Genomic DNA, 26,292 nt, shown 5'->3' on the forward strand with positions numbered 1-26,292 from the left:
GGGGGGAGGGAGGACACGAGGGGGGGAGGGGGAGCACCCCAGGCTTTTGGGGGGGGGGGCTGGGGTGGCTGCCTGGGTCCCTCCCAGCCGCGGGGGGAATGGAAAACCCGAAATGAAAAAGAAAAAAAAAAAAAAAAAGGTAAAAACCCGGAACCGGCCACTCGCACAGAGACAAGGATGGGGGAGGGGCGGGGGGCGGGGCCCTACACGGTGGTGACGGACAGCAGCGGGTTGTAGACCCGCCCCCCGTCGGCCGCCCGCGTCCCGCGCGCCAGCATCTCCTGGATCGTCACCCAGTTGTCCAGGATGCGGCGACTGCGCTTGCGCAGGACGCGCCGCGTCCCGCCGCCGCCGCCGCCGAGCGGGGCCTGCACCGGCTCCGCGCCCCCGCCCGCCGCCGCCGCCGCCGCCGCCTCGGCCCGTCCCTGCAGCAGCAGCTCGCGGCGGCGGCGCTGCTCGCGGGCCCGCGCCAGGTGCTGCTTGCGCTGCTCGCGGCTCCAGTAGCGGCCGGTCTTGAGCTCGCTGCGGGCGTCGTCGTCGGTGGTGGAGCCGCCCCGCTCCTCCAGGATCTTGATGGCCCGCGCCTTCAGCAGCCGGTCGCGGCCCGGCCGCTTGGCCCGCGGGCCCTTGGCCCCCGCCGGCAGGCCGCGCAGCAGCAGCGGCGAGCTGCGGCAGCTCTCCCCGGTGTTGTAGGCGCTGGTGCTGTCCCGCTCGGGCGCCTCGGAGATGTCGGCCAGGGGCGGCTCGGCCCCCGCCGCCTCCAGCCAGGCGCGCAGGCAGCGCTCCCGCAGCCGCTCCATCTTCTGCGCCCGCAGCAGGTGCCGGCACTTGAACTCCAGGTGCCGCAGCTCCTCCTCCAGCAGCGCCAGCTCGGCGCGCCCCGCCGCCGCCGCCCCCAGCCGCCCCCGCAGCTGCCGGTAGCGCCGCAGCTCGGCCTGGCTCAGCCCCGCCGCCGCCGCCGCCGCCGCCCCCCCGGGGAGCCCCCCCGGCACCGGCACCGGCACCGGCACCGGCGCCGGCGCCGGGCCGGGCCTTCCGCCGGGCGCGAATCCCGAACCGGGCGGCGGCGCGGATCCGGCGCCGGCTCTTCCCGAGGACGGCGATCCCGAGCCGCAGCCGGGCGCCGGGCCAGCTCTTCCTCCGGGCCCGAATCCGGATCCAGGGACGGCCGCTCCTGCTCTTCCGGCGGGCCCGCACCCAGCCGCAGGGCCGGGGGCGGAGCCGCCTCCGGGTCTTCCCGCCGACCCCGCTCCCGAGCCAGAGCTCGATCCGGAGCCGGGTCGTCCCCCGGGGCTCAGCCCGGCTCCCGCCCCTGATCCGCCTCCGGGTCTTCCCACGGCTCCGGCCCGGCCCCTGGGGCTGGCTCCGGCTCCGGCTCCGGCTCCGGCTCCGGCTCCGGGTCTTCCCCCGGCGGGGCGGGGGGCGCTGGGGGGGCCGCGGCGGGGCGGGGGGGGGCGCAGGGGGGGCCCCTCGCCCCCCTCGTCCCCCAGCAGGTCGTGCTCCGAGCTCTCCTCGTTGCGGGTGCTCTCGTCCGTGCGCCCCACCCCGCTGTCGGGCTCGGCGCCCCGCGGGCAGGGGGTGGCCGGGCTGGGGGGCTGCGGGGGGGCAGGGGGTGACCCACGCCCCCCGGGACCCCTACAAGTTCTACCACCCTAACCCGGACCCCCCCCACTGCCCAACACCCCCCCCACTGCTCCCCACCCTCAGCCCTCTAACCAGCCGCCCCCCCCCCGCCCCCCCCGGACTCCCGTTTCTCCCCAGGACCCCCCACTGCCCCCCCAACTCACTGTCTGCCCCACACACCCCCGTTAGCCCCCCCAAAGACGCCTACTTCCCCCGATTGCCCCCCAACACCCTACTTCCCCCCCCATCCCCCTAATACTTCTAGTGCCCCCCAGAACCCACCATCTGCTCCCCACCCCCCATGTGCCCTAGGCCCCCCCCTGCAGCCCCCCATTGCCCCCCAACGCCCCTGCTGCCCACCCCAATCCCCTGTCTGCCCCAGGGACCCCCCATTGCCCCCCCCTAAGAACTCTACCACACCCCGGAGTCCCTGTTGTCATCCTAAAACTCCCTCCTCCCCCCTGGACCCTGCTGCCCCCCCCAGAGCCCCTTAACCAGCTCCCCAATCCCCCCCCATCTGCACCCCGAATCCTACTGCCCCTCTAAAAGCCCCTGTAGTCCCCCTCTGCTCCAGGGACCCCCTATTGCTCCCTCTGACCCCACCCCCCATCTACCCCGGCACCCCCTACTACCCCCCCAAGACTCCTATTGCCCCCCTGGAGCCCCCCAAACACCCCCACTACCACCCAGAACCCCCCACTACACCCACAGAACCCCCACCTGCCCCCCAACCAACCCCTGGTATAAGATCCCATCTGCCCCCCCCAAAATACCTATTGCCCCCCCTAGAATCCCCTGTTGCCCCCCAAACCCCTGTATGTGCCCCACAAACCCCTTATTGCCCCCCCCGAGACCCGAACACCCCCCCTCGACCCCCCCCATCTGCTCCCCAGACACATATGGCCACCTCAAACCCCCCATTCCCACCCCAAAGCCCCCTGTCTGCCCTAGGGTCCCCCTGCTGCCCCCCAAGATCCCCCATCTGCCCCCCTAAAGCCCTTATTACCCTCCTACACCCCCTCTTGCCCCCCAAAACCCCTTACTGCCCTATAGATACCCCTATGGCCCCCCGGACACCCTATCGCCCCTGCCCCAATGTGTCCACTTCCCCCCCAGCACCCCCCTAACCCCCCCTAGAACCATATCAGCCCCAAATCCCTTACTGCCCCCCCAACCCCCTGTTTACCCCCCCCCCAAACGCCCCCTCTGCTCCCCAGATCCATACTGTCCCCCTAAATTCCCTCATTTCCACCCTAAACACCCCCCGTTTGACTTAGGGTCCCCCTGAGATCCCCTTCTGCCCCTCCTAAGCCCTTAGTGCCCCCCGACCCCCTACTGCCCAGGTGGACCTGCCTGACTCGACCCCCCCCCCCCCGAACCCCTATTCCACCTCTAAGACCCCTACTGTCCCCCCAGCCCCTATCTGCCCCCCAGAGACCCCCTACTGCCCACCCCAAGATGCCTGTTGCCCCCCTAGAACCCTCTTTGCCCCCCAGGACCCCTATCTGCCCCCCTAAGACCCCTATTGCCCCCCCTAGGATCCCCTAGACACCCAAACTGCCCCCCCAGGACCCCGCTATCTGCCCCCCCAGGCACCCATTGCCCTTTAACACCCTGACGGACCCCCCAGGACCCCCTGTTACTCCCCCCCTACAGGCCCCAGAACCGCCTCTTGCCCTCCCCAAGATCCCTACTACCCCCTAGACCCCTATTCCCCCTCCAGACCCTCTATGGCCCCCCAGGACCCCTTATCGGTCTCCCCTAAGTGTCCCTCAGGCCCCCTATTGCCCCCCCCCAGACCCATTTTGCTCCCCTGGACCCCCCAGTCCCCGTACCTGCCCCGGGGGGGTCCAGGGCCCCCGCTGCCGCAGCTCCCCGTCCTCATCGGAGCCGAAGTCGTCGAGGAAATCCTCGCGGTCGCTGTCCTTCCAGCGCTGCGGGGAGGGGGGGGTCAGGCACCCCCAGACCCCACGGGGACCCCCGCCACTCCCAGGGACTCCCCCCAGGGTCTCAAGCTGGGGATGAAGCCCCCCAGAAGCACCCCCAAGGACCCCTGTGCTCCCCCAGGATGTCCAACCCCTGCAAGGACCCTCTAGGACCCCCCCCAGCCCCCCTACAAACCCCCAGGACCCCCCCAACTCCTGCTGGGACCCTCTAAGACCCCCCAAGGAGCCCACAGACCCTCTATAGCCCCCCCAACTTCCCCTCCCCAGCCCCCCCTAATGCCTCCAAGAGGCCTCAAGGACCCCCGAGGACCCCCCTGGAGCTCCCCAAGGACATACCTGGCTCTCGGGGCGGGCGAGGAGGAGGGAGATGTTGGTTTGCTGCTCCCGGGTGAGGAAGGCCACGGCCTCCTCCCGGTCCTGCACCTCCACCCCGTTAATCTGGGGGTGGGGGGCGAGGGGGGGGGCATAAGCAGGGGCCATTGACCCCCCCCAGGAGCCCCCCTCCCCGGGACCCCATGGGTGCAGGGTCTCCCCCTGACCCCCCAAAACCCACCTGGATGATGCGGTCGCCCTCACGGATGCGCCCATCCTTGGCTGCGATGCTGTTGGGGTTCACCTGGGGGGGGGACGTAGGGGGTCAGCACCCTCGGTGCCCCCCAGATCCCCCTTTTACAGCCCCTCGGCTCTATCTGGAGCCCCCCAGGACACCCTTTTGGGCTCCCTGACCCCCCCAGGACCCCCCCCAGTCCCACTGGGGACCCCAATTACCCCATGAGGCCCCTCCCTTGGGAACCCTTCTAGGGCTCCTTCAGCCCCCCCCCCAGCCCTGCGGGGGACCCACCCCCAGCAGCACCATTAACCAGGACCCCCCTAAAGACCCCCCGGACCCCCCCATACCTCCCCCACATAGATGCCGGCGTCCTCCTCCCCGTCGGTGCGGTAGCAAACGGTGAGCCCCAGCTTGTCGCGGTGACTGGCCTTGTACAACTCTACCTCCTGCCGGGACCCCGCGTCAGTGGGACCCCGGCATCTGGGGGACCCCCCTCAGGGAGCTGCCCCCCTCCCCAACTGCACCCAGGCCCCCCCTCCCCCATCTCCTCACGAGACTCCACCCACCCCCACCCTCAATAAATTGGTTTTGTCTCATTTTGCTTCGTCTCCGCGTGGTCCCAGGCGTCTGGTCCCCCTCGGCAGATGCAGCCCCCCCCACAGCCCCCCCCCCCCCCAAACCCAGACCCCCCCAACAACCCCCCCCACAACCCAGACCCCCCACAACCCCCCCAAGCAGACCCGGGGTCGGGGCGCTCACCTCATACTCCAGCTCCTCGGGGCGCTCGGGCTCCCCCAGATCCGTGGGGTCGAAATAGTCATGGGGGAGCGGGGGGCTGGGGGAAAGGGGGGGAGAATCGTCATGGGGGGCTGGGGGGGCACAGAGGGTCTCTAAGGGGTGGGGGTCTCCATGGGGGGCCCCAAGGGGTCTGGCAGGGCACTAAGGGATCCGGGGGGGGGGGGAGAGGGGGCTAAAAGGGCCTGGATAAGGTGGGGTAAGGTGGGGGGGGGCCTCCCTGGGGGTCCCCAAGAGTCATGGGGGAGGTCAAGAGGGTCTTGGGGGGGGGGGGGGGGCTCCATGGGGATCCCCAAGGGCTCCTGGGGATGGCGAAGGGCTGGGGGCATCATTAAGGAGTCCTGGGGGGCTCCGAGAGAGCCAGTGTAGGGCAGGGAGCACTCCATGGGGGGGCTGGGGGGGCCTCGCGGCGGGGGGGAAGCCTCCACAGGAATACCCAAGGGGTCTCGGGGGTCCCGGAGAAGTCCAGGAGGGTCCCTATGGGCGGGATGCCCTGACAGGGGGGTCCCTATAGGGCAGGAGGGTCTCCATGGAGGCCCCCCAGGGGGTCTGGGTCTGTCCTGGGGGTGCAGGAAGGTCCCTATGGGTGGTGATGCCCCCCCAGAGGGGTCCTGGGGGGGGGTCTAAGGGGCCCTATACAGGGCGGGAGGGTCTCTGCGGCGGTCCTCAGGGGTCTGGGGGGGGCCCTGGGGGTCCCGGAGGGTCTCTGTGGGGCGCAGGGGCTCCACGGGTCCCCGAGGGGTCTGGGGTCGTCCCTACCGGGGTCCCCCGGCGCCCCGCACTCACGGCTCGGCCCCCCCGGGGCTGCCGGCCCCCCGCCCGGGGCCCAGCGGCTCTCGAAGCTGATGTCCGTCTGGGTCCCGCTGTCCACCAGCCCGGCGGCCGGGGGGGGGGCCGGCCCCCCCCAGGGGGGCGGGGGGGCGGCAGCTCCGAGCGGGGGGGCCCCGCCGGCGGGGGGGGCGGCCCCGGGGGCTGCGGCGCAGCACCTGCAGCACCAGCGGCTCCCTGGGCCCCCGCGGGCCCCCCCGGCTCGGCTCCGGCCCCGGCCCCGGCCCCGGGCCCCGCCGCGGCCCCTCCTTCCCGCTCACCTGGGGGAGCGGGGGTCAGGGAGCCCGGCCGCCCCCCGGGCTGCGCCCACCCCCCAAAGCCCGGGACCCCCCCGGATTACCCTGCCCAGAGCCCAGAATGCCGCTGCCCCCCATCCCGGCCCCCCTCATCCCGGCCCCCCTCATCCCGGCCCCCCCCATCGCTGCCCCCCCCAATCGCTGCCCCCCCCAATCGCTGCCCCCCCCCAATCGCTGCCCCCCCCGAGGCCCCGCCCCCCTCCATTGTCTGCTCCTCGCCCGGAAACCGTGGCAACGGTTGCCATGAAACCGGCGGGGAGGTGGGCGGGGGCAGGAGAAGGGGGGACCCCCCGGACCCCCCCCGGGCGTGACAGGATCCCCACGGACCCCCCGGCCCTCCAGATCCCGCCAGCCCCGCCCCCTGCCCTATAGCCCCCGTTACCCGTCCCCTATAGCCCCCATTACCTGTCCCCTATAGCCCCCATTACCTGTACCCCCACCCTATAGCCCCCGTTACCCGTCCCTACACCCCTATAGACCCCCACTGCCTCTCACCACACCCCTATAGCCCCCCGTTACCCGTCCCTACACCCCCTATAAGCCCGTTATCTCTTCCTATACCACTATAGCCCATTACCTGTCCCCACACCCCTATAGCCCTCGGTACCTGTCCCTACACCCTTACAGACCCCCCACTGCCTGTACCCCCACCCTATAGCCCCCGTTACCTGCCCCCACACCCTTATAGACCACCACTGCCTGTCACCACACCCCTATAGCCCCCTCTTACCTGTCCCCAAGCCCCTATAGACCCCCACTGCCTCTGCCTGTACCCCCACCCTATAGCCCCCGTTACCCGTCCCTACGCCCCTATAGACCCCCACTGCCTCTCACCACACCCCTATAGCCCCCGTTACCCGCACCTACATCCTCTATAAGCCCGTCATCTCTTCCTATACCCCTATAGCCCATTACCTGTCCCCACACCCCTGTAGCCCCATGGCCCCTCCCCACACACCCCTATAGCCCCGCGGGCCCCTCCCCACACACCCCTATAAGCCCCATGGCCCCTCCCCACACACCCCTATAGCCCCGTGGCCCCTCCCCACACACCCTATAGCCCCGCGGCCCCCCCGCGCCGGTACCTGCAGCATCACCCGGTGCTGCTCCTCCGGCTTCTGCACCACGCACATGTTGCAGCCCATGGCGGGGCCCGGTCCGGCCCGGCGCGACCCCCGGCCCCGACCCCCGGCCCCCAGCCCCGGCCCGAGCGGGGTCCCGGCCCCGCGGTCCCGGCCCCGGGCTCAGCCCCGGCCCCCGCGCTCCGGGGGGCGGCAGCGGCCCCCCCGGCCCCCCCCGGCCCCCATGGCGGCGGGAGGGTCCGGCGGGGCCGGCGGCGGCGGCGGCGCCGCCCGGTTCGGGCCGGTTCCGGTTCCGGTTCGGGCCGGTTCGGGCCGGTTCCGGCCGCGGCGCGCGGCGGCGGCGGGTGGCGGCTCGCGGCGATGGCGGAGGGAGGGGCCGGGCTGGCCACGCCCCCGCGCGGCCACGCCCCCGCCCCCCCAGCCGCCCCCCCCCCCCAGCCCCCCCTGTGTCCCCCCAGCCCCCCGACTCTCTGTAGCCCCGTAGACCCCTATGGACTCTTTACAGACCCCTATGGCCCCCACCCCCCAGGTTCTCCATAGAGCCCCTGTAGCCCATACAGCGCCCTGTTGTATAACCCCATGTAGACTCCCTAGAGCCCCCTATACGGCACTGCAGATCCCCCTAGACCACCACATAGTCCCCCCTTATAGGGGGGAATGTCTATAAGACATCCTTATAGGTCCCTATGTACCCCCTATAGACCCACTACAGACCCTATAGACTCTCCGTAGAGCCTCATAGCCCCATGTGGGCCACCCACAGACCCCTTCATGACCCCCTCTACCCCCACAGGGTCCCTATAGACCCCAATAAACCTCCTACGGTCTCTATACCGCCACCAAAACCCCACGCAGCCGCCCTATACTTGCTTATAGGTCCCTTATAGGCCCCCATGGCCCTCCTGAACCCCTTACGAGCCTCTATAGCCCCCATAGGAATCCTTATACTCTTATGTGCTTCTATAGACCCCCCGGCCTTGACGCCCCCGCCCCATTATAGATCTCTTACTAGGCACTGTAGCCCGCCCCAAGCCTTTATAGGTCCCCTTCCAGCCCCCTATAGGCCCTTCCCGCAACCCATAGACCCCCCCCGACGCCGCCGGGATCTATAGGCCCCCCGGCCCCTATAGACCAGCCCCACAGGCGCCGTCCCGGCAGGTTCCTCCTTTATTTCGCCTCGGGGGTTTCCCCGTTCCCGCGGTCGCGCGGGGGGATGTACAGGATGTATAGGGGCGGGGGGGCGGGGCTCGGCGGCCCTGGGGGGCTTTTGGGCCTTTCCCGCTCTTCTCGGGGGGGGGGGGGGGGGGGGGGGCACCGCACACACGGGGGGCTAACGCAGCTACGACACCAGCGCACGGGGGCCGGGGGGGCCGGGGGGTCCCGGGGGGGGGGGCCAGGGGGGGTCGGGGGTGCAGACCCCCCCGCGGGGGGGGCCCGTTGGCTCGTGTGAGAGTTGCCAAGGCCGCGCCGTGAGATGCATTCAGAGACGGGGGGGGGGGGGGGGCGTCGGGGCCCCCCCAAACCCCGAGGAGGGGGGGGGGGGCTGAAGGGTTACAGGGGGAGGGGGGGGCTGAAATTTGGGGGGAGCAACCCCCCCCCCCCCCAATTTGGTCTAAAGAGAACCCAGGCGTCCGCCCCCCCCCCCGCCCCCCCGCCAGGGCTGGGGGGAGGGGGGGGCGCTTATATTTTTGGCTAAGTCCAACGGGGGTCCCCGCCCCCCCCCCGTTGTGAGGCGCTTTTTGGGGTGCTCCCCCCCCGCCCCCCCCCCCCCCCATTGCACGGGGGTGGGGGGGGGCACTGCGGGGTCCCCCCCTTTGGCAGCGGAGGGGCGGCGGGGGGCGGGGCGGGCGGGGTCCCCCTTGGGCTGGGGAGGCTCCGGGGGTCCCCGGCGCCGCAGGGCCGCGCCCCCCCCCCCCCCCACCCCGGCCCCGCCAGCCCGGGGGCCGCCCCGCCGCCGGCCGCTAGTCGAGCGGGGGCGCGGCCGAGGGGCTGGCGGGGCCGGAGCTGCCGGCGGCGGTGCCGCGCGCGCCGCTGTACTGCCCGATGAAGGAGCCGTCCTCGTTGAACTGGACGTCGGCGCTGCCGCCGTAGCCCGCCAGGCTGTCGTCACTGCCCAGCGCCGCGCCCGCCGCGCCCAGCGACCGCCCCGAGCTGCCCGACGCCTTCTCCTCGCCGTCGCTGCGCCGGCACCGCGCCGTCACCGGGGGCAGGGCCGCGCCGGACCCGCTGCCGCCATCGCCCCTCTGCCGCCATCGCCCCCCTGCCACCATCGCCACCACCATCTCCCCGCTGCCGCCATCGCCCCTCTGCCTCCATCGCCACCACCATCTCCCCGCTGCCACCACTGCCCCACTGCCGCCATCGCCCCCATTGCCGCCATCGCCCCTCTGCCTCCATCACCCCTCTGCCTCCATCACCACCACCATCTCCCCACTGCCACCATCGCCCCCATTGCCGCCATCGCCCCTCTGCCACCATCACCCCCCTGCCACCATCACCACCACCATCTCCCCATTGCCACCATCGCCCCTCTGCCACCACCCCGTGCCAGGGGACGCAGGGACGGGGGCTGCAAGGACACGCCACGCCACGCCACGCCACGCCACGCCACGCCACGCCACGCCACCCCACCAAGGCACCCAGCGGCCCCGGGGCCCAGCAGACCCCCGCCTCAGCCCCCCCTTACCTCTCCAGGGACCTGCGTTAGCCAAGGCAGCGGTGGGGAAAGACAAAGCGTCAGGGGGGAAAAGCGGGGGGGGCTGGAGCTGGAGCCCCGCCCCTGGGGGCAATTAGTGGCGGGGGCAGCTAACGAGGGGGCAATTAGCAGGGGGGCAGTTAACGAGGGGGCAATTAGCGGGGGGTCAGCTAACGAGGGGGCAATTAGCGGGTGGGGGTAGTTAACGAGGGGGCAATTAGCGGGGGGTCAGTTAGCGGGGGGTCAGCTAACAAGGGGGCAGTTAACGAGGGGGCGAGCAATTAGTGAAGGGGGGCAGCTCGGCGGGATGCCGCTCCGGCCCCGCCCCCCGCATAAGCCCCGCCCCGGCCCCGCCCCTCACCTGTACTCCCCGAAGGTCTCGTCCTTCATGGGCCGGGCCTCCGAGTCCACCTGCGTGTCCTCCTTGTCCTTCACTGGGGGCACGGCTCGGTTCGGGGGGGGCCGGGACCCCCGGGACCCCCCCAGATAGGGGCACCTCCCCGGACCCCCTCAGGCTTTGGGGACCCCCCCCCCCACGCCTAAGGAACACCCCCCCCCCCCAGGGCTCCCCCTAAAGCCTTGGAGACCTCCCCACGTGTGTATGTCCCCCCCCAAGCCTCCCACTGCCCCCCTCCCACAAATTAGGGACCCCCTCCCCAAGCCTTGGGGACCCCCCCAAAACCTCCAGAAAACCCTCTGTAGTACCAGGGGAGTCTGCAGGGTCCCAAGGGCCCGGGAGGGGGGGTTTGGGGGGGCTCTGGGCTCACCCGAATACTTGCCCCCCTTGCTGCGCTTGATGAAGCAGAGGATGAGGAGGAGGAGGAGCAGCAGCACCACGGCGCTGACGAAGCCGATGAACCAGCCCTCGGTGGCGAAGCCGCCCGCAGGGCTCGGCAGCACTGGGGGGGATGGGGGACAGGGGGTCAGTGTGGGGGGAAAACCAGCTTCGGGGACCCCCCCCAAGCACCCCCCGAGCGGCCTGGCCGTGCGCTCGGGGGGGGCTTCCTCAGGGGAAAAGGCGGTTTCAAGGGGACCCAAAGGAGCTGAGGGCGGTTTCAGGGGTCTCCACAGGGAAAAGGGGGGGGGGTTGAGGTGCCCTAAAGCAGCTGGAGGGGTTTTAGGGGTCCCCCCAGGGAGAAAGGGGGGTTTTGAGGTTCCCCGAGGCAGCCGGAGGTGGTTTCAGGGGTCCCCTTGGGGGAAAGGGGGGTTTTGAGGTTCCCCGAGACAGCCGGAGGTGGTTTCAGGGGTCCCCTTGGGGGAAAGGGGGGTTTTGAGGTTCCCCAAGGCAGCCAGAGGTGGTTTCAGGGTCCCTGTGGGGGGAAAAAGGGGGTTTCAAGGTTCCCCGAGGCAGCTGGAGGTGGTTTCAGGGTCCCCTTGGGGGGAAAAGGCTGTTTCGTGGGTCCCCAGCACAGCAGCGGCGGTTTCGGGGCGGCCCACGGTAGGAAAGCGTCTTTGAGGGGTCTGCGAGGGGGCGGGGGCGGGGCCGGGGCCCCGCGGGGACTCACGGGTGCCGTTGGTCTGCACCTCGCTCTCCCAGAAGGCCACGCGCTCGCCCGAGTGGTTGCACCCCACGAACTGGACGCGGTAGGAGGTGCCGGGGCGCAGGTCCCCCAGGCGGTACAGCCCCAGCGAGGAGTTGGCGCGCCCCGAGGTGCGCCAGGGCTCCTCCGCTGCGGGGGGCGGGGGGGGTCACGGACAGCGGGGAGAGCCCCCACTCCGTGCCTCCCCCAGAGCCCCACGGGAGACCCCCGCTCCCCTCACACCCTCTTTTCCTGGGACGTCCTAAGCCCCGTTTCCCCCCCCCCCAATACGCACCCAGAGGCTCCCCCAAATCCCCCGTGGGACCCCCCCTCACCCCACATCCCCCCCCCACCCCACTGCCATTACCCAAGGACCGCCCAAACCCCACCCGCCCTTACCCAGAGCCCCCCCAAGCCCCACCTGGGACTCCCGGACCCCCATTTCCCCACTACCACCCCCTCACCTCTCCCCACTCAGGAGCCCCAAAACCCCCCATGGGACCCTCCCCCACCCCCCCATACCCACCCCCCCCAGTCCCAGTGGGCCGCCCTTACTGGTTTTGCTCATGTACTGGACCTCGAACTCGATGTTGGCCTGGGGGTGGGCGAGGGTCCAGTGCAGGACGGTGAAGTCCTCCCCCACCTCGCCCACCTCCACGCTCCCCAGGACCGGCAGCACTGCGGGGGGGCGGGGGCTCAGCCAAAACGGGGGCATCCCCCCCTTCCCCCATGTTCAGCAGCCCCCCATGTGGTGGGGGCGGCAGCCAGCATCTGGGGTACCCCCCGGTACTGGGGTCCCCGAGAACGCAGCACCCCCAGGATCAGCCCTGCCTCCGCATTTTGCCGCCCCCCTCCCCCCCCGGGCGTCTCAGGTTCCCCCACGGGGGTCTTAAGGCCCACCCGCGGGTCTCGAGGCCCCCCCGGCAGTTCCAGGCCCTCCCCACGGAGGGTCTGGGGTCTCAGCCCCCCCAGCGGTGTCGGGGTACCCACCGGGCTCGGGGAGCAGGCTGCCCTGGCGCAGCAGCGCGGGCCCGGGCCCCACGCGGGTCAGGGCGCGCAGGGCGAAGCGGTAGCGGCCGCGGGGGGCCAGGCGCCCCAGGGTGGTGTTGAGGGTCCCGGCGGGGAAGGAGATCTCGTAGGGCAGCCCCCCCTCCGTCTGGTTCACTGCGGGGCAGCCTCAGCACCCCCAGCCCAGACCCCCCCGCGGCCCCCCAGCAGCCCGTACAACCCCCCGATCCCCCCCCACGCCCCCAAACACCCCCCGTGCCCCTCCAAACTCCCCCGTGCCCCCAAATACCCCCCAAAGTCCCTTCCAAAGCCCCCCCCAAATCCCACACGTGCCCCCCACTCCCCCCATACTCCCCCAACCTCCCCTGAAGCCCCCCCAAACCTCCACATACCCCCAGACCCACACATACCCCCCCCAGAATCCCCAAACAGCCCCAGATGCCCCCCAAGCAGCCCCAGTACTTCCAGTACCCCCCCTCCAGCGTTACCAGTAGCTCACCCAGCACCTCCAGTGCCCCCCAGTGCCTTCCAGTGCCCCCGAGTGTCTCCCGGTGCTCCCCAGTGCCTCCCGGTGCCCCCCAGTGCCCCCCGGTGCCCCCAGCAGCGGACCCTGGCGGTACTGGAGCAGGTAGCCGGTGAGGATGCCATTGGGGTGCCGTGGGCGCTTCCACTCCAGGGCCAGGGTCGTCTCCCCCACACGCTCCACGTGCAGCTCCTCGGGGGGGCCCGGCACTGGGGAGAGGGCAGCGTCAGGGACCCCCGAACTGCCAAGGTGGGGGTCCCCCCACCGGGGAGTGTGGGGAGCCCCCCGGGAACAGAGGGACCCCCAAAATGGGGAGAGGGGACAACCATGCTGGGGACAGAGGGGAGCCAGGAGGGTGTTGGGGGTCCCCAGGGGTATTTGGGTGTCCCCCGGGCAGGGTTGGGGGGCCCCGGGATGGAGTTAGGGGCTCTCAGGGGCGGGGGGGGGGGGCTCAGAGGTTTTTAGGGTCCCTAGGACAGACTTCGGGAGTCTGGGGGAGGCTGGGGGCCCCCGGGAGGAGCCTCACCTCCCTCGGGGGTGTCGAAGCGGATCTCGTCGCTGGGGGGGCCGTTCCCCCGCCCGTTGAAGACGACGACCTGGAGGCGGTAGCGGCTCCAGGGGCGCAGCCCCCCCAGCAGCACCCCGCTGGCCTCACCGGGCACCGTCAGCACCCCGGGGTGCCCCCCGGGGGGGGCGGCGGGGACCTGCCGGCGCACCCGCTCCCCCACCCAGCCCTCACGCCAGTACAGCACCTGGGGCGGGGGGGGGGGGGGCACGTCAGGCAGCAGGGACCCCCCCCAAGCTGCCCTGGCACCCCCGAACCGCCCCCCCCCCCATACCCCACAGCCCCCCTGTACCCCCACCGCTGCCCCCCCATCCCCAGCAGCCCCCCTGCACCCCCACACCCCATCCACAGCGGCCCCCCCCACCTCTCCAACCCGTTCCCCCCAGCCCCCCCTTACCCGAAATCCTCGGAGGTGCCCGCGCAGGTCTCGGGGGGTCCCCGCCAGGCTCCAGCGCACTCGCACGCTGGTGCTGTTCAGGATCTCCACCCCCACATTTTCGGGGTACACCAGCGGCACTGCGGGGGGGGCAGCAGTGTGAGCCTCCAAAACCACGCACCGGGGGGGCTCGGAACCCCCAGAGGATCCCCGACATGGACATCCCCAAGACACCCCCAGGTAGAGGATCCCCCAAAACGGGGAGCCTCCAGCCCCACCCCCCATACGGGTCAGTCCCAGAGGGGACCCCCAAAATGCACCCCCAGATCTGGGTCTCCCCCTCTCCGTGACTCTGCAGCCCAGATTCAGGGTCCCCCCACCCTGGGGTCCCTCAGCACCCCCCGATCTGAGACTCAACCCCCTCCCTGGGGTCTCTCCACCCCCAGAACTGGGGACCCCCACCTTGGTGTCTCCCAGCACCCCTAGATTTGGCGTCTCCCAATCTTCTTGTCTTGGCACCCTTAGGTTTGGGGTCCTCCCCCACTGGGCGTCTCCCAGCAGCCCCAGATTTGGAGTCTCCCTACCTTGGCGTCTCTCTGCACCCCCAGATTTGGGGTCCTCCCCCCCGAGGGTCTCTCTGCCCCCACAATTGCCCCCCACCCCGCACAGGGGGTTTTGGGGGGCCCCGACTCACGGTCCTCTCCCGAGTAGCCGACGATGATGGGGGGCTCGGGGCCCTTCCCGACGTCGTTGACCGCCTGCACCCGGATCTCGTAGGGGCTGAAGGTGGGGGTGCCCCCCACCACGACGGGGGGGCCCCCCACCGTCTCCTCGCGCCACTGGCCCAGCACCGGCTCCAGCGCCCGCCACTGCACCCGATACCACACCTCGGCCGCGTTCCACTCCCCCGGTGCCAGCGGCTGCGGGCAGGACCTCAGTGCCCCCCCAAATCTACTCCCCCGTCCCCCCAAACCCACCCCGGCCTGGAGGGATGCCCCCAGCTCCCCCTGAGCTCCCCTAACCTCTCTCAGGATAGAGGGACCCCCCCCAAACCTGCCCCATGTCCCTGAGAACCCGCCCTGAGACAGACGAACCCCCCCAACCACCTCTGGACCCCTCTGACCCCCCAAACCCGCCCCAAGCTGAAGGAACCCCCCTCAAACTCACCTCAAGCCCCCCCCCGAGCCCCTCAAACCTGCCCTGAGCCCACCCCAAGCACCCCAGAGCCCCCCAAGTCTTCCCTGAGGCCCTCCCAAGCCAAAGGGAGCCCCTCCAAACCTGCCCCACACCTTCCCACCCCTCCCAAACCTACTCCAGCCCCCCCTCATCCCCCCAACCCCCCACCGGGGTCCCCCAGCCCCCCGAGATGGCATCCCCGGTCATCCCCCCCGGACCCCCGGGTCCCCGGTACCTGCCAGGTGATGACCAGGTTGTTGGTCTCGTTGCCTTCACCCTTGACCCCCCCAGGGTTGCGCTCGGGGGCTGGGGGGCAGATGGAGGCTCAGAGACCCCCCCTAAATTCCCACAGACCCTTCGGGGCGGGGCTCAGAGACATCCCCCAACCCCTTTGGGTGGTCAGTACCCATTGGATGTGGGATATGGGGGTGTGGGGGTACGGTTTGGGGTCTCCCGGGGGATTTGGGGTCCCCTGGGGGGTTTCATGGTCCCCAGGAGCATTTGGGGGGGCAGAGGGGTTTTGGGGTCCCCAGGGTGCCTGGCAGGCACTTACCTGCCAGGGGGTGGCAACGGGGCACTGGTGGGGGGGATTGCAGGTCCCCAGGCAGAATCTGGGGGGCACTTACCCAGCGGGGGGAGTGGAGTTGGGGGTTTTGGGGTGCCGGGGGGCACTCACCCGCGGAGGGGGTGGAGATGGGGGCGCTGGGGGCGCTGGGCTCCCCCCGGCCGTAGGCGTTGGCCGCCAGCACCCGGAAACGGTAGCGGCCGTAAGGCGAGAGGGTGAGGGGGGCCCAGGGCTGCTCCCCCGGCACCGTCAGCCGCTCCACGAAGCGCCCGGGCGCGAAGATGCCCTCCTCCTCCTCCACCACGAACTCTGGGGGGCGGGGGGGGTTAGGGGTGCTCCCCAGCACCCCCAAATCCCCACCACCTCCGCCCTCTTCCTCCTCCTTCAGCCCTGACAACCCAGACCCCTCCCTGAACACCAGGAGACCCCCCTGAACCCCTCCGGTTCCCCTGAGCCCCTCAGCCCCCCCCATGACCTCTGAACCCCCCCGAGACCACCCCGACCCCCCCCAGACTCCCCAAATCCCTCCAGGACCCCCTGAAGCCCCCCCAGACCCCCTCCAGAAGCCATCAGCTCCCAACAGCTCTGAACTCCACCCCGACACCTCCTGACCTGCCCTTAGCCCCCCCACCCCGACACCCCAAGCCCCCCTGGTCTCCCCTCAGTCCCACCCTGGAGACCCCCGGGACCCCCCCCCGCCCCCCTGCCCCCCCCTTACTCTCCACGGGGCTGTTGTGCTCGTCCCCTGGCGTCCAGGTGAGCCGGACCTGGCGCTCGCCCACCTCCAGCACCTGCAGCTCCCGCACGGGGCCTGGCCGGCCTGGGGGGGCCAGGGCAGTTAGTGGGGGGTAGTGGGGCAGAACTGGGGTCACTGGGGCAGAATCGCAGCAGAACCAGGGGTAACAGAGGCAGAACTGGGGCAGAACTGGGGTCACAGAGGCAGAGCCAGGGCAGACCCAGCCATGGGCGCAGTGGCACCCTGGGAGGATTTGGGGAGCCCCCGCAGCAGGGTCCTGCGTCCCCCCCGGGGTTTGGGGGGGGGCTCACCCACAACACGGAGCTGCGCCTCGGCCTCGACGGCATCCAGGAGGGTCCAGGCGCGGCAGGAGAAGGTCCCCTGGTCGGCGTAGTCCACCCCGGCCACCGTCAGCGTGTCCCCGGTCATCGAGTACCTGCGGGGAGGGGGCGGGGGCTGTCAGCCGCCCGGGGGGGCCGCGGGACCCCCCAGCCCCCCCCAGCCCCCTCACTTGTCGCTGTCGGCCGTCTCGCGCAGCAGCCGCCCGTCCCGGCGCCACTCAAGGCCGTGGGGGGCCAGCCCGGGGTCGAAGGCGGCCACGCAGCGGAAGGTCACCGTCTCCCCCTTCTTTGCCGTCGTGCTCTGAGGGGGCACCTCGATCCGCGTCGCCGCTGCCGTGGGCGGCAAAGGGTTAAGGGGGGGGGGGCAAGGGGTGCCGGGAAGGATTTGGGGGGGCTCTGGAGTGCTCTGGGGGTCCCAGGAAGAACTTGGGGGAACCTGAAGGGGCTTTGAGGGTCCCAGGAAGGATCTGGGAGGGGTTGGGGGGGGTCCCAGTAAGGATATAGGAGTCTCAGGAAGGACTGGGGGGGCACAGGAGTGCTCTTGGGGATGCCAGGAAGGATCTGGAGGGGCCTATGAGGCTCTAGGGGATCCCAGAAGAGACTTGGGGGGGGGGGGGGGGCTGGAGGATCCCAGGAAGGATTTGGGGGGCCCTGGAGGGCTCTTGAAGGGCCCAGGAAAGACATATGGGGCCCTGGAGGGGCTTTGAGGGGGGCCCGGGAAGAATGTAGGAGCCTCGGGAAGGATTTGGAAGGCACAGGAGGGCGCAGGGGGGTCCCAAGAAGACTCTGGTGGATCCCAGGAAGGATTTAGGGGTCCCTGGGAGGCTCTGGGGAGTCCTGGGAAGGATCTGGGGGAGACTGGAGAGCTCTGGGAGGTCGCAGGAAGGATTTAGGGGGTACCTGGGGGGCTCTGAGGGATCCCAGGAAGGATTTGGGGGTCCCAAAGGCGCTCCAGGGGAATAAGGGGCATCCCAGGGGGTCACTGAGTGACCTGGGCAGTCCTGGGGGGGCCGGGGGAGTCCCCGGGGGTCCAGGTACCTTTGACGTCAAGGTGGGCGACCACGCTGGCGTTGCTGTGGGCGTTGTGGGCCCGGCAGGTGAAGGGGCCCCCGTCCCCCCGCACTGCCGGGCCCAGCCGCAGGGTCCCGTTGGTGAAGACGAAGGCCCGGTCGTCCTGCAGGGCCGGCTCCAGCCCTGGTGTCAGCCTGGGGGGGGGGGGGCAGAGTGTCGGGGGGGGACACTGGGGGTCCCGGAGGGTCTGGGAGGGGTCCCAGGGGGGCTCTCACCACTCGACAGTGGGCGCGGGGGCCCCGAAGGCCCAGCAGTGCAGGAACACCGTCTGGTTCTCGACCACCGCGTATGGTGTCTCGTCCGGCGTCAGGATCTTCACTGGCAGCTCTGGGGGGGCGCGGGGCAGTGAACGGGGTGCCCGGACCCCCCTGGCACCCCAAATCCACCCCACGGGCCCCCCGGACTCCCCCCAAACCTCCCACTCCCCTCCCAGGACACTGAGGCAGCCCCAGCTGTTGCCATGGCAGCAGGTACTCCCGGTTGCCATAGAGGCGGCCATCACCATGGCAACAGCTGCCTGGCAGGGTTGCTGTGGGAGTGGGGACTGAGAAAGCAGGTTGCCATGGCAACTATCTCCAGGCTGGGTTGCCATGGTGATGGCTAGGTGAGGGGCCTGTTGTCCAGTCGCCGTGGCAATGGAGGGGGTTGCCATGGGGGGGGCACCGTTGCCATGGGGCTGGTTGCCTAGGGGTTGCCAGGGAAGGGTGTCACCCGAGGACGGTTGCTAGGGGATGGTTGCTGGGGAGACCCGGTTGCCATGGGGTGTTGCCAAGGGGGATGTGGTTGCCAAGGGGGATGTGGTCGCGGCGGGGACCACGTCTGCGGCCGGGGAACACCATCACACGGGGATGCCGTCGCCAAGGCGACGCCACCACTGCAGGGCCCGTCGCCAGGGAGGACGCGGCTGTAGGGGGATGCTGTCACCACGGGGACGGTTGCCAGCGGCAGCCTGTTGCCGTAGGGATGCGGTTGCCCGGGGGAACACCCTTGGCAGCGGGAGGATGCGGGTGCCCGGGGAGGGGTCCCGGTGGCCCGGACACCCCTCCACGCGCCCCCCGTCTCCCCACGCACCCACAACGTAGACGAAGGCGTTGGCCAGCAGGCGCCCGTGGCGGTTGTAGGCCTCGCACTGGGCCACCAGCGTGTCGTTGGGCTCCAGGCGGGACAGCACCAGCGCCCCGTCCCGCACCGCGCGGCGGCCAGCCCCCGGCACCTCTGCAATGGGGGGGTGAGGGCACCCACGGGCCCCCGCTGCCTCCCCGCAGGCCCCCGCCCACCCCCAGGGACACCCGCAGCCTCCCTGGGGACCCCCGCCCACCCCAACACCCCCCCAGGGACCCCAGTATCTTCCACAGGGACCCTAATATCTTCCAGAGAGCCCCAAAACCCCACAGGTACCCCCACAGGGACCCCGACACCCCCCCTCCAGTCTCCAGGGACCCCAACAACCCCACCCCAAAAAGCCAGAGACACCCAAAGGGACCCTATCCCCGCCCCCGGGGCCTCTCCCCACCCCTCCAGCCCCTGAGACCCCCCCCAAGGGACCCCAACAACCCCCCCCCCCCGACTGTCCCAGGGACCCAAATAACCCCCAAGAGGCATCATAACCTCCAAGGGATCCCAACACCCCCTCCCCCAGCCTCTAGGGACCGTGCCAGGGACCCCAACAGCCCTGCAGGGACCCCAACACGCTCCCGGACCCCGGACCCCTACCCTCGATGGGGACCCCGTTGAGGCGCCAGGCGACGCGGGGCCGGGGCTTGCCCTCCACCAGGCAGTCCAGCCGTGCCGTCTCCCCGGGGCCGAAGACCCCGCTCTGGGGGCGGCGCACCCAGTACGGGGCGGCTGCGGGGGGGGGGAGGGCGTCAGGGGGACCCCCGCTGCCCCCCGAGACCCCCGGCCCCTCCCCAGCCCCGCCCCTGTGCCTCCCAGTATCTCCCACCGCCCACCCCAGTGCCCCTGTCCCAATCCCAGTGCCCCCAGCGCCCCCCCAACGCCTCCCATTGTCTCCCAGTGTTCCCGGTGCCCACCCCAGCGGATCCCAGTGTCTCCCAGTGGCCCCAGCACCCACCCCAGTGTCTCCCAGTGCTCCTAGCTTCCACCCCTGTGCTTCCCAGTACCCCCAGTGCTCCTCCCAGTGCCTCCCGGCACCCACGCCAGCGCCTCCCAATGTCCCCAGTACCCATGCCAGCACCTCCCAGTGCCCCCAGTGCTCCTCCCAGTGCCCCCCAGCACCCACACCAGTGTCCCCCCAGCATCCCCGGTACCCACACTGGTGCCCCCCAGTACTCCCAGCGCCCACCCCAGCGCCTCCCAGCCACCCTCAGTCCCAATCCCCCTGTCTCTGCCCACTTCCCAGTGCCCCCAGCACCTACGCGAGCAGGTCCCAGTGCCTCCCAGTGCCCCCAGCACCCACCCCAGCGGGTCCCAGCGCCCCTCGTGCCGTACCCTCGACGGTGACGAGGTGGCTGTGGCGCGCCTGGCCCTGGCTGTTCTCGGCCACGCACTCGTACTCGCCGTCGTCCGCCTCCTCCACCGCCCGCAGCCGCAGCGTCTTGTTGAAGTTCTCCAGCGAGGCCCGGCCCCGCGGCAGGGGCCCGTTCAGCCGCTGCCACCGCACCGCCGGCGTGGGGCTGGGGACCCGTGTCACCGAGGGGCCGGGACGCCCCCCCGGGCCCCACGCCGGCCCCAGCATCCCCCCCCCGGTCCCCCCTCAGCGCCCCAGGGACCCTCTGGGACCCTGCTGGGTCTCCCCGGCGCCCCCAGTGCCCCCCCCGACTCACAGCCCCTCGGCGATGCACTCGAGGACCAGGGTGCCCCCCCGCAGGGCGACGTGGGGGGGCTGCGGGTCCCGGGGCACCACGAGCTGGGGACGGCGAGACTGCACCGAGTTACCTGGGGGGGAAGGGGGTTAGTGGGGGCAGGGGGCACCCCCAGAGACCCCTCCAGAGCCCCCCAATACTCCTGAGGACCCCCCATACATCAAGGGACCCTCCCAAGCCCCAGGGATCCTCCATACACCAACAGCATCCCTCACGAGCCCCTAGGCCCCTCCCCGTATTTCCAAGGACCCCCCCAATTCACCAAGGGACCTCCCCAGAGCCCCCCCTCATACTCCCAAGGACCCCCTCATACACCAAGGGACCCCCCCAGAGCCCCAGGGATGCCCCATATGCCAACAGACCCCCCAGAGCCCCCATACTCCCAGTGACCCCCCTATACACCAAGGGACCCCCGAGACACCCCCTCCCAGACCATCCTCCCAAGGAGTGGGGGTCTCCAGGGTTTTTTTTGAGGGGGGACCCCAAGGTGGGGCAGTTCTGTGGGCTTGAGGGGGGGGAGATCCTAAAGTGGGGTCCTCTCTGGGGGGCCCCCATGGGTTAGGGGGGCTTCTGCTGGTCAGGGCAGTTTTATGGGTGCGGGAGAGCAGTAGGAGAGTTTTAGGGGGGGGTTTAAGGTGGGGTCCCCTGGCGAGGGCCCCGTGAAAGCGATTTGGGGGGCTCCCATAGAAGTGACTTTGGGCGGTGAGAGGGTCCCTAGGGGAGCTGGGTTCTGGGGAGGCTCTGGGGGCAACTCCGGGGGTGCCAGGGGGAAGCTGGGGGTCCCGGCCCCCCCACGTACTGGGGGCAACGCGGAGGTCGAGGGGCTCCTTCTGGATGATGGTGCGCGGCCCCAGGTAGTGGGCGTGGCAGATGTAGTCGGGGTGGCTGTCCCCCACCAGCGCGTTGGCGAAGTAGAGGAACCCGTCCTGCCCCATGCTCACCCGCGCGTCCTGCGCGATGTGCACGATGCCTGCGGGGGACACGGGGGGGGTCAGGGGGTCCCTGCTGCCCCCGGGCCCCCACCCTGCCCACGGGGGGGACAGGGAGTGGCGAAACGGGGAGGGCAGCACGCTTGGGAGGAGGGCGTGGGGTGCAACGGGGTGTCGGGAGGGTGACGGGGTGCAGTGAGGGGCAAGAGGGCCCGGGGGATTATTGGGGGGTGGGTGGGTATCAGGACCCCAGGGGTGCTGTGGGGTCGGGGGGGTGCAATGAGGTTGGGGGGAATCAGGGGGATCCCAGGTGCTATGGGGTGTCAGGGGGGTTATGGAGGTGAAGGGGGAGCCCATGAGGATGGGGGGGCACAGGGTGATCAGGGGGTCCCAGGGGTGCAACAGGGTGCAGGGGGGATTATGGGGGTGCAGGGGGGATTATGGGGGTGCAGGGGGTGCAGAGGTGTTAGGGGGTGCCGGAGCAGCATGGGGGTGCAGCAGGGTGAGGGGATAAGGGGGTGGCAGGGGGAGCTGTGTACAAGGGGTGCAGGATCAGCCCCCCCCCAGCCCTGCCCCGGTTGCTCACGGCTATTGAGCCAGTAGATCTTGGGGGGCACGGCGCTCTTGGGGGGGTCACAGGGCAGCACCACGGGGTCCCCCTCCTCCACCTCCACCGGCATCACCTTCTCCTTGGGCCACTGCGGCGTGTCTGGGGACCAAAACAGCGTCCGGAGGGCCCCCCACAACCAGGGACCCCCATGTCCAGGGAGTTCCCCCTGCCCTCCTAAACCAGCCGGGGACCCCGGTGCCCAGGGGGTTCCCCCTGTCCCCCCAAACCAGCCAGGGACCCCGGCATGCAGGGAGTTCCCCTCACCCTCCCCAAACCAGCCAGGGACCCCGGCATCCGGGCCTTGAGTGAGGGGTTGTGGCAGGGAAATCAGGGTGGGGGGAGATCTAGGACGACCGTGTGGGATCTGGGGGCTCCCAGGGCGATTTTAGGGGACCCCCATTGGGCTCTGCGGGGATTTAGGGGACCCTCAGGGAGCTGTGGGGCACCCTGGGGGGATTTAGGGGACCCCAGGGCAGCTTTTGAGGGATTCAGGGGACCCTCAGGGCCGGTTTTGGGTCACCCAGGGGGGATTCGGAGAGGCCCAGGAGGGGGTGGAGGCTGCCTGGGGGGACACCGGTGGGTCTTGGGGTGCCCGGGGGTTTGGGGTCCCCATCTCACTCTCGGCGATGACGCGGGCCTCGAGGGAGAGGGCAGTGCCCAGGGTGTTGGCGGCGAAGCAGCGGTACCGGCCCTGCAGGCGCCCGGCCAGGCTGGCGTTGATGACCAGGGTCCCCGCGCCCGGGGCCACCGTCACCCCCGGGTGCTCCTCGGGGACGAAGGGCTGGTCCTCCCGCGTCCAGCGGTACCTGCGGGCGGGGAGTCACCGTCACCGCAGGGACACGGGGGTGCACACGTGGGGGGACACGGGGGGGACACTCACTGGACGGGGGGGTTGCCGGTGGCTGCGCACTTGAGGACGACGTCGTCGCTGGGGAAGACTACGAGCTGCTCCGGGGGCTGCTCCGTCAGCTCGGGGGGCTGCAGGACTGCGGGGGGGTCAGCGGGTGGGACCCCCAGGGACACCCCAGGCACCCCCAAGATTCCCCCAGGGACTCCATAGGGCCCTCAGGACCCACACAGGGACCCCTCCCCAGACCCACAGGGACTCCCTCAGGGCCCCCAGGAGCCCCCCAAAGACACTTGGGGACCCCAGACCCCCAACAGACCACCCTGACACCCCCCAGGGACCCCATGGGGACCTCAGGGACCCCATAGGGACCCCCCAGGATGCTGGACACCACCCTGGCCACCTCAGGAACCCCCCCTGGAGACCCGAGGGACTCTCCCCAGGCCCGACAGAGACCCCCAGGGTCCTCAGAGCCACCCAGAGGCCCCCCAGCCCCCCCTCCCAGGGGCTCCAGAACCACCCAAGACCCCCCCGGGGCCCCCCAGGACCCCCCCAGACTCACGCTCGTGCAGACCATCTGCACCGTCCCGGGGGCAGGGAAGGGAGAGACACAGCAGTGAGTGGGGGGCTCCCCCTGGGCGTGCGAGGCCACGGGGCCCTTGTGAGCGGCCGTGCAAGGCAGGGGGGGGCAAGTGTGTGAAGGGTGCTTGTGTGCGGGGGCAAGCGTGCAAGGGATCCTCGTGCGAGGGGGGCGAGTGTGCAAAGAGTCCTCGTGCGAGGGGGGTGAGCGTGCAGAGTCCTCGTGCGAGGGGGGCGAGCGTGCAGAGAATCCTCATGCGAGGGGGGCGAGCGTGCAGAGAATCCTCGTGCAAAGGCGTGGGCGGCCCTCGTGCAAGCAGCCCTCGTGCAAGCGTGCAAACCCCCCCGCCCCACTCACACTCCGGGGGGATGGTGATGGCGGCACCGGGCCCCCCCAGCGCCAGCAGCAGGAGGAGGCCGAGCCCCCGGGGCAGAGCCATGGCCGGGGCCGGCGGCAGCGGGGCCCTGGGGGGGGACACGGGGTGACTGGGGGGACCCCGGCCTCGGGCATGGGGGGGTGGGGGGGGTGGGGTGTCAGCCCCCCGCAGGGGGGACCCAGGCGGCCGGGACCCCCCCCCCCCCCCAGCTCCATTGTGTGGCGGCCACCGCCTCCCCTCCCCCCCCCACGGATGCGCCCGTTACCATAGCAACGGCTAATGAGGGAACCTGTCACCTTGGCTCGGGACCCCGGCGTCCGGGCGACCCCCAGCCCTTCCCCCCAGCAGCCTCCAGCACCCTGGACAGGGACCGGGCGGCCGGGACAGCTCCCTTCCGCCGGCGGGACCCGGGAGGCCGGACCCCCCCGAGGGCCCCCGGGGCGGAAGCGGGGGCGGCCCCGGCGGGAACAAGGGTCCCTTGTTGACCCCACATTCCTGGGGGGGGGGACACACACACGACACGCTGGGAGGGACCGGGCAATGACACACACCCCCCCACACCCCGGCAGGGAACCAGGCGCCGGGGCCGTGGCCCGTCACGGCGGCGGGGGGGCGGCCGTGGGGTGCTGGGGGCGGCTGTCGGGACCGGTTACATCGTGTGTGTGTGTGTGTGTGTGTGTGTGTGTGGTGTGTGTCCCCGCACACGCGTGTGCCGCACACGAGCACTCACCCCACACGCGTGTGCCGCACACAGGCCCACACCCTCCCGCGCCCCCCCCCGCCGGCCCCACCCATCTGTTGGACGCGGGCCGGGATCCCACGGAGACCCTATAGAGCCCACCCCCCCGAGCTCCCTGGCCTCTTAGGGACCCTATGGAGACCCTATAGAGCCCCCAACAGAGCTCCCTGGCCCCATAGAGCTCCCGTGGAGACCCTCCTGGCCCCACAGAGCCCCACAGCAAACAGCAGGGACCCCCACAGAGATGCCTGAACCCCCCTCCCTGCTCGGCTTCAGCCCCATAAAGACGCCCTGCACCCCGTCCCCACACTGCCCCAGCCCCTCAGAGCCCCCATAGGACCCCCTTCACCTCAGCCCAGCCTCACAGAGCCCCCTCCCCACAGAGCCCTGGCCCCACAGACACCCCACTGCCTCAGCCCAGCCCCACGGAGACCCTATAGAGCCACCTTTGCCTCAGCCCAGCCCCACAGAGACCCTATAGAGCCACCTTTGCCTCAGCCCAGCCCCACAGAGACCCTATAGAGCCATCTTTACCTCAGCCCAGCCCCACGGAGACCCTATAGAGCCACCTTTACCTCAGCCCAGCCCCACGGAGACCCTATAGAGCCACCTTTACCTCAGCCCAGCCCCACGGAGACCCTATAGAGCCACCTTTGCCTCAGCCCAGCCCCACAGACACCCTATAGAGACACCTTTACCTCAGCCCAGCCCCATAGAGACCCTATAGAGCCACTTTTGCCTCAGCCCCGGCCCCTCATTGCCGCCCACCCCACGGAGCTGCAGCCCCTCCGTGCTTCCCGCCTCGGGGAGGACTGAAGAGCCCCCTCCCAACAGAGCCCCGGCCCCACAGAGCTGCTTTTACCTCAGCCCAGCCCTGTATAGATATGCTATAGAACCACCTTTACCTCAATCCAGCCCAATAGACACCCTACAGAACCATTTTTACCTCAGCCCAGCCTTATAGAACGACTTTTATCTCAGCCCAGCCCCATAAAGATCCTATCAAGCCACCTTTACCTCACTCCCGGCCCCATAAAGACCCCACAGAGCCACCTTTGCTTCAGCCCAGCCCCACGGAGACCCTATAGAGCCACCTTTGCCTCAGCCCAGTCCCGCAGATACCCTATAGAACCACCTTTGCCTCAGTCCAGTCCCGAGGATAGCCTACAGAGCCACCTTTACCTCAGCCCAGCCCCATAGACACCCTATAGAGCCACCTTTACCTCAGCCCAAACCCCCAGACACCTTATATAGAGCCACCTTTACCTCAGTACAACCCCACAGAGCCACCTTTACCTCAGCCCCGGCCCCTCCGCGCTTCCCGCCCCACAGAGCCACAGCCCCTCAGCGCTTCCCGCCTCGCCCAGGACCCCCCCCGCGCTCCCCTCAGCCCAGCCCCACGGGACCCCCGCAGACGCACCTTCCCCTCAGCGCCACCTGCCCCGTAAATCCCCCCGCCGACAGCCCCTCCCTTCAGCCCCGGCCCCCGAGAACCCCCCCCCGGGCAGCCCCGGCCCCGCGGGGACCGCGCCCCCGGCCCCCGGCCCTACCTGCTCGCGCCGCTCCCAGCTCGGGGCTGCGGCTGCCGCGGGGCTGACATAATCCGCCCGCAGGCCCCGCCCCCCGCCGGGCCCCGCCCCCGCCCCGCCCCGCACACGCCCCCGGACACACCCTGAGCCGGCGGTGGGGTGGG

General features: G+C 70.7%; 2 protein-coding genes across 2 annotated transcripts; both read right to left on the minus strand.

Annotated features, from left to right (window-relative positions):
- Window positions 1–191: 191 nt before the first annotated feature.
- PDZD4 (PDZ domain containing 4) lies at window positions 192–7,488 on the minus strand. The gene is made up of 8 exons (XM_075490557.1): window positions 7,124–7,488; window positions 5,701–6,002; window positions 4,879–4,954; window positions 4,467–4,565; window positions 4,123–4,185; window positions 3,906–4,007; window positions 3,459–3,557; window positions 192–1,595 (listed from the first exon to the last, which is right to left on the minus strand). Exons 1-8 carry the CDS (start codon window positions 7,181–7,183, stop codon window positions 204–206), a joined length of 2,193 nt encoding a protein of 730 aa, XP_075346672.1. The 5' UTR covers window positions 7,184–7,488; the 3' UTR covers window positions 192–203.
- A 1,545-nt stretch (window positions 7,489–9,033) lies between these two features.
- Window positions 9,034–26,194, minus strand: L1CAM (L1 cell adhesion molecule). The gene is made up of 27 exons (XM_075490559.1): window positions 26,150–26,194; window positions 23,842–23,948; window positions 22,938–23,043; window positions 22,676–22,863; window positions 22,034–22,156; window positions 21,318–21,488; window positions 20,480–20,591; window positions 20,145–20,329; window positions 19,410–19,541; window positions 18,768–18,911; window positions 17,912–18,023; window positions 17,664–17,830; window positions 16,796–16,955; window positions 16,596–16,720; window positions 16,267–16,368; window positions 15,660–15,857; window positions 15,219–15,289; window positions 14,502–14,727; window positions 13,829–13,947; window positions 13,393–13,618; window positions 12,953–13,075; window positions 12,326–12,499; window positions 11,891–12,013; window positions 11,321–11,485; window positions 10,583–10,714; window positions 10,177–10,249; window positions 9,034–9,298 (listed from the first exon to the last, which is right to left on the minus strand). The coding sequence occupies exons 2-27, from the start codon at window positions 23,921–23,923 to the stop codon at window positions 9,082–9,084; spliced, it is 3,756 nt and encodes a 1,251-aa protein (XP_075346674.1). The 5' UTR covers window positions 23,924–23,948; window positions 26,150–26,194; the 3' UTR covers window positions 9,034–9,081.
- Window positions 26,195–26,292: the final 98 nt, after the last annotated feature.

Source organism: Mycteria americana, unplaced genomic scaffold, assembly GCF_035582795.1.
Source record: "Mycteria americana isolate JAX WOST 10 ecotype Jacksonville Zoo and Gardens unplaced genomic scaffold, USCA_MyAme_1.0 Scaffold_74, whole genome shotgun sequence".
NCBI classification, from domain to species: Eukaryota; Metazoa; Chordata; class Aves; order Ciconiiformes; family Ciconiidae; genus Mycteria; species Mycteria americana.

What these genes read in the sequence shown, in the direction of transcription:
- PDZD4 (XM_075490557.1), bottom strand. Translation starts at nt 7,183, where the DNA reads ATGGGCTGCAACATGTGCGTGGTGCAGAAGCCGGAGGAGCAGCACCGG. An exon ending in CCGAGGAGCTGGAGTATGAG is followed by an intron (nt 4,566 to 4,878) that starts GTGAGCGCCCCG and finishes GGGTCCCGGCAG; the next exon opens with GAGGTAGAGTTGTACAAGGC. An exon ending in CCGGCATCTATGTGGGGGAG is followed by an intron (nt 4,186 to 4,466) that starts GTATGGGGGGGT and finishes TCCCCCCCCCAG; the next exon opens with GTGAACCCCAACAGCATCGC.
- L1CAM (XM_075490559.1), bottom strand. Translation starts at nt 23,923, where the DNA reads ATGGCTCTGCCCCGGGGGCTCGGCCTCCTCCTGCTGCTGGCGCTGGGG. An exon ending in ACCTGGTCATCACCTGGCAG is followed by an intron (nt 14,728 to 15,218) that starts GTACCGGGGACC and finishes TCCTGCCCGCAG; the next exon opens with CCGCTGGCACCGGGGGAGTG. An exon ending in CAGCCTGCTCCCCGAGCCCG is followed by an intron (nt 12,014 to 12,325) that starts GTGGGTACCCCG and finishes GCCCCCCCGCAG; the next exon opens with TGCTGCCGGTCCTGGGGAGC.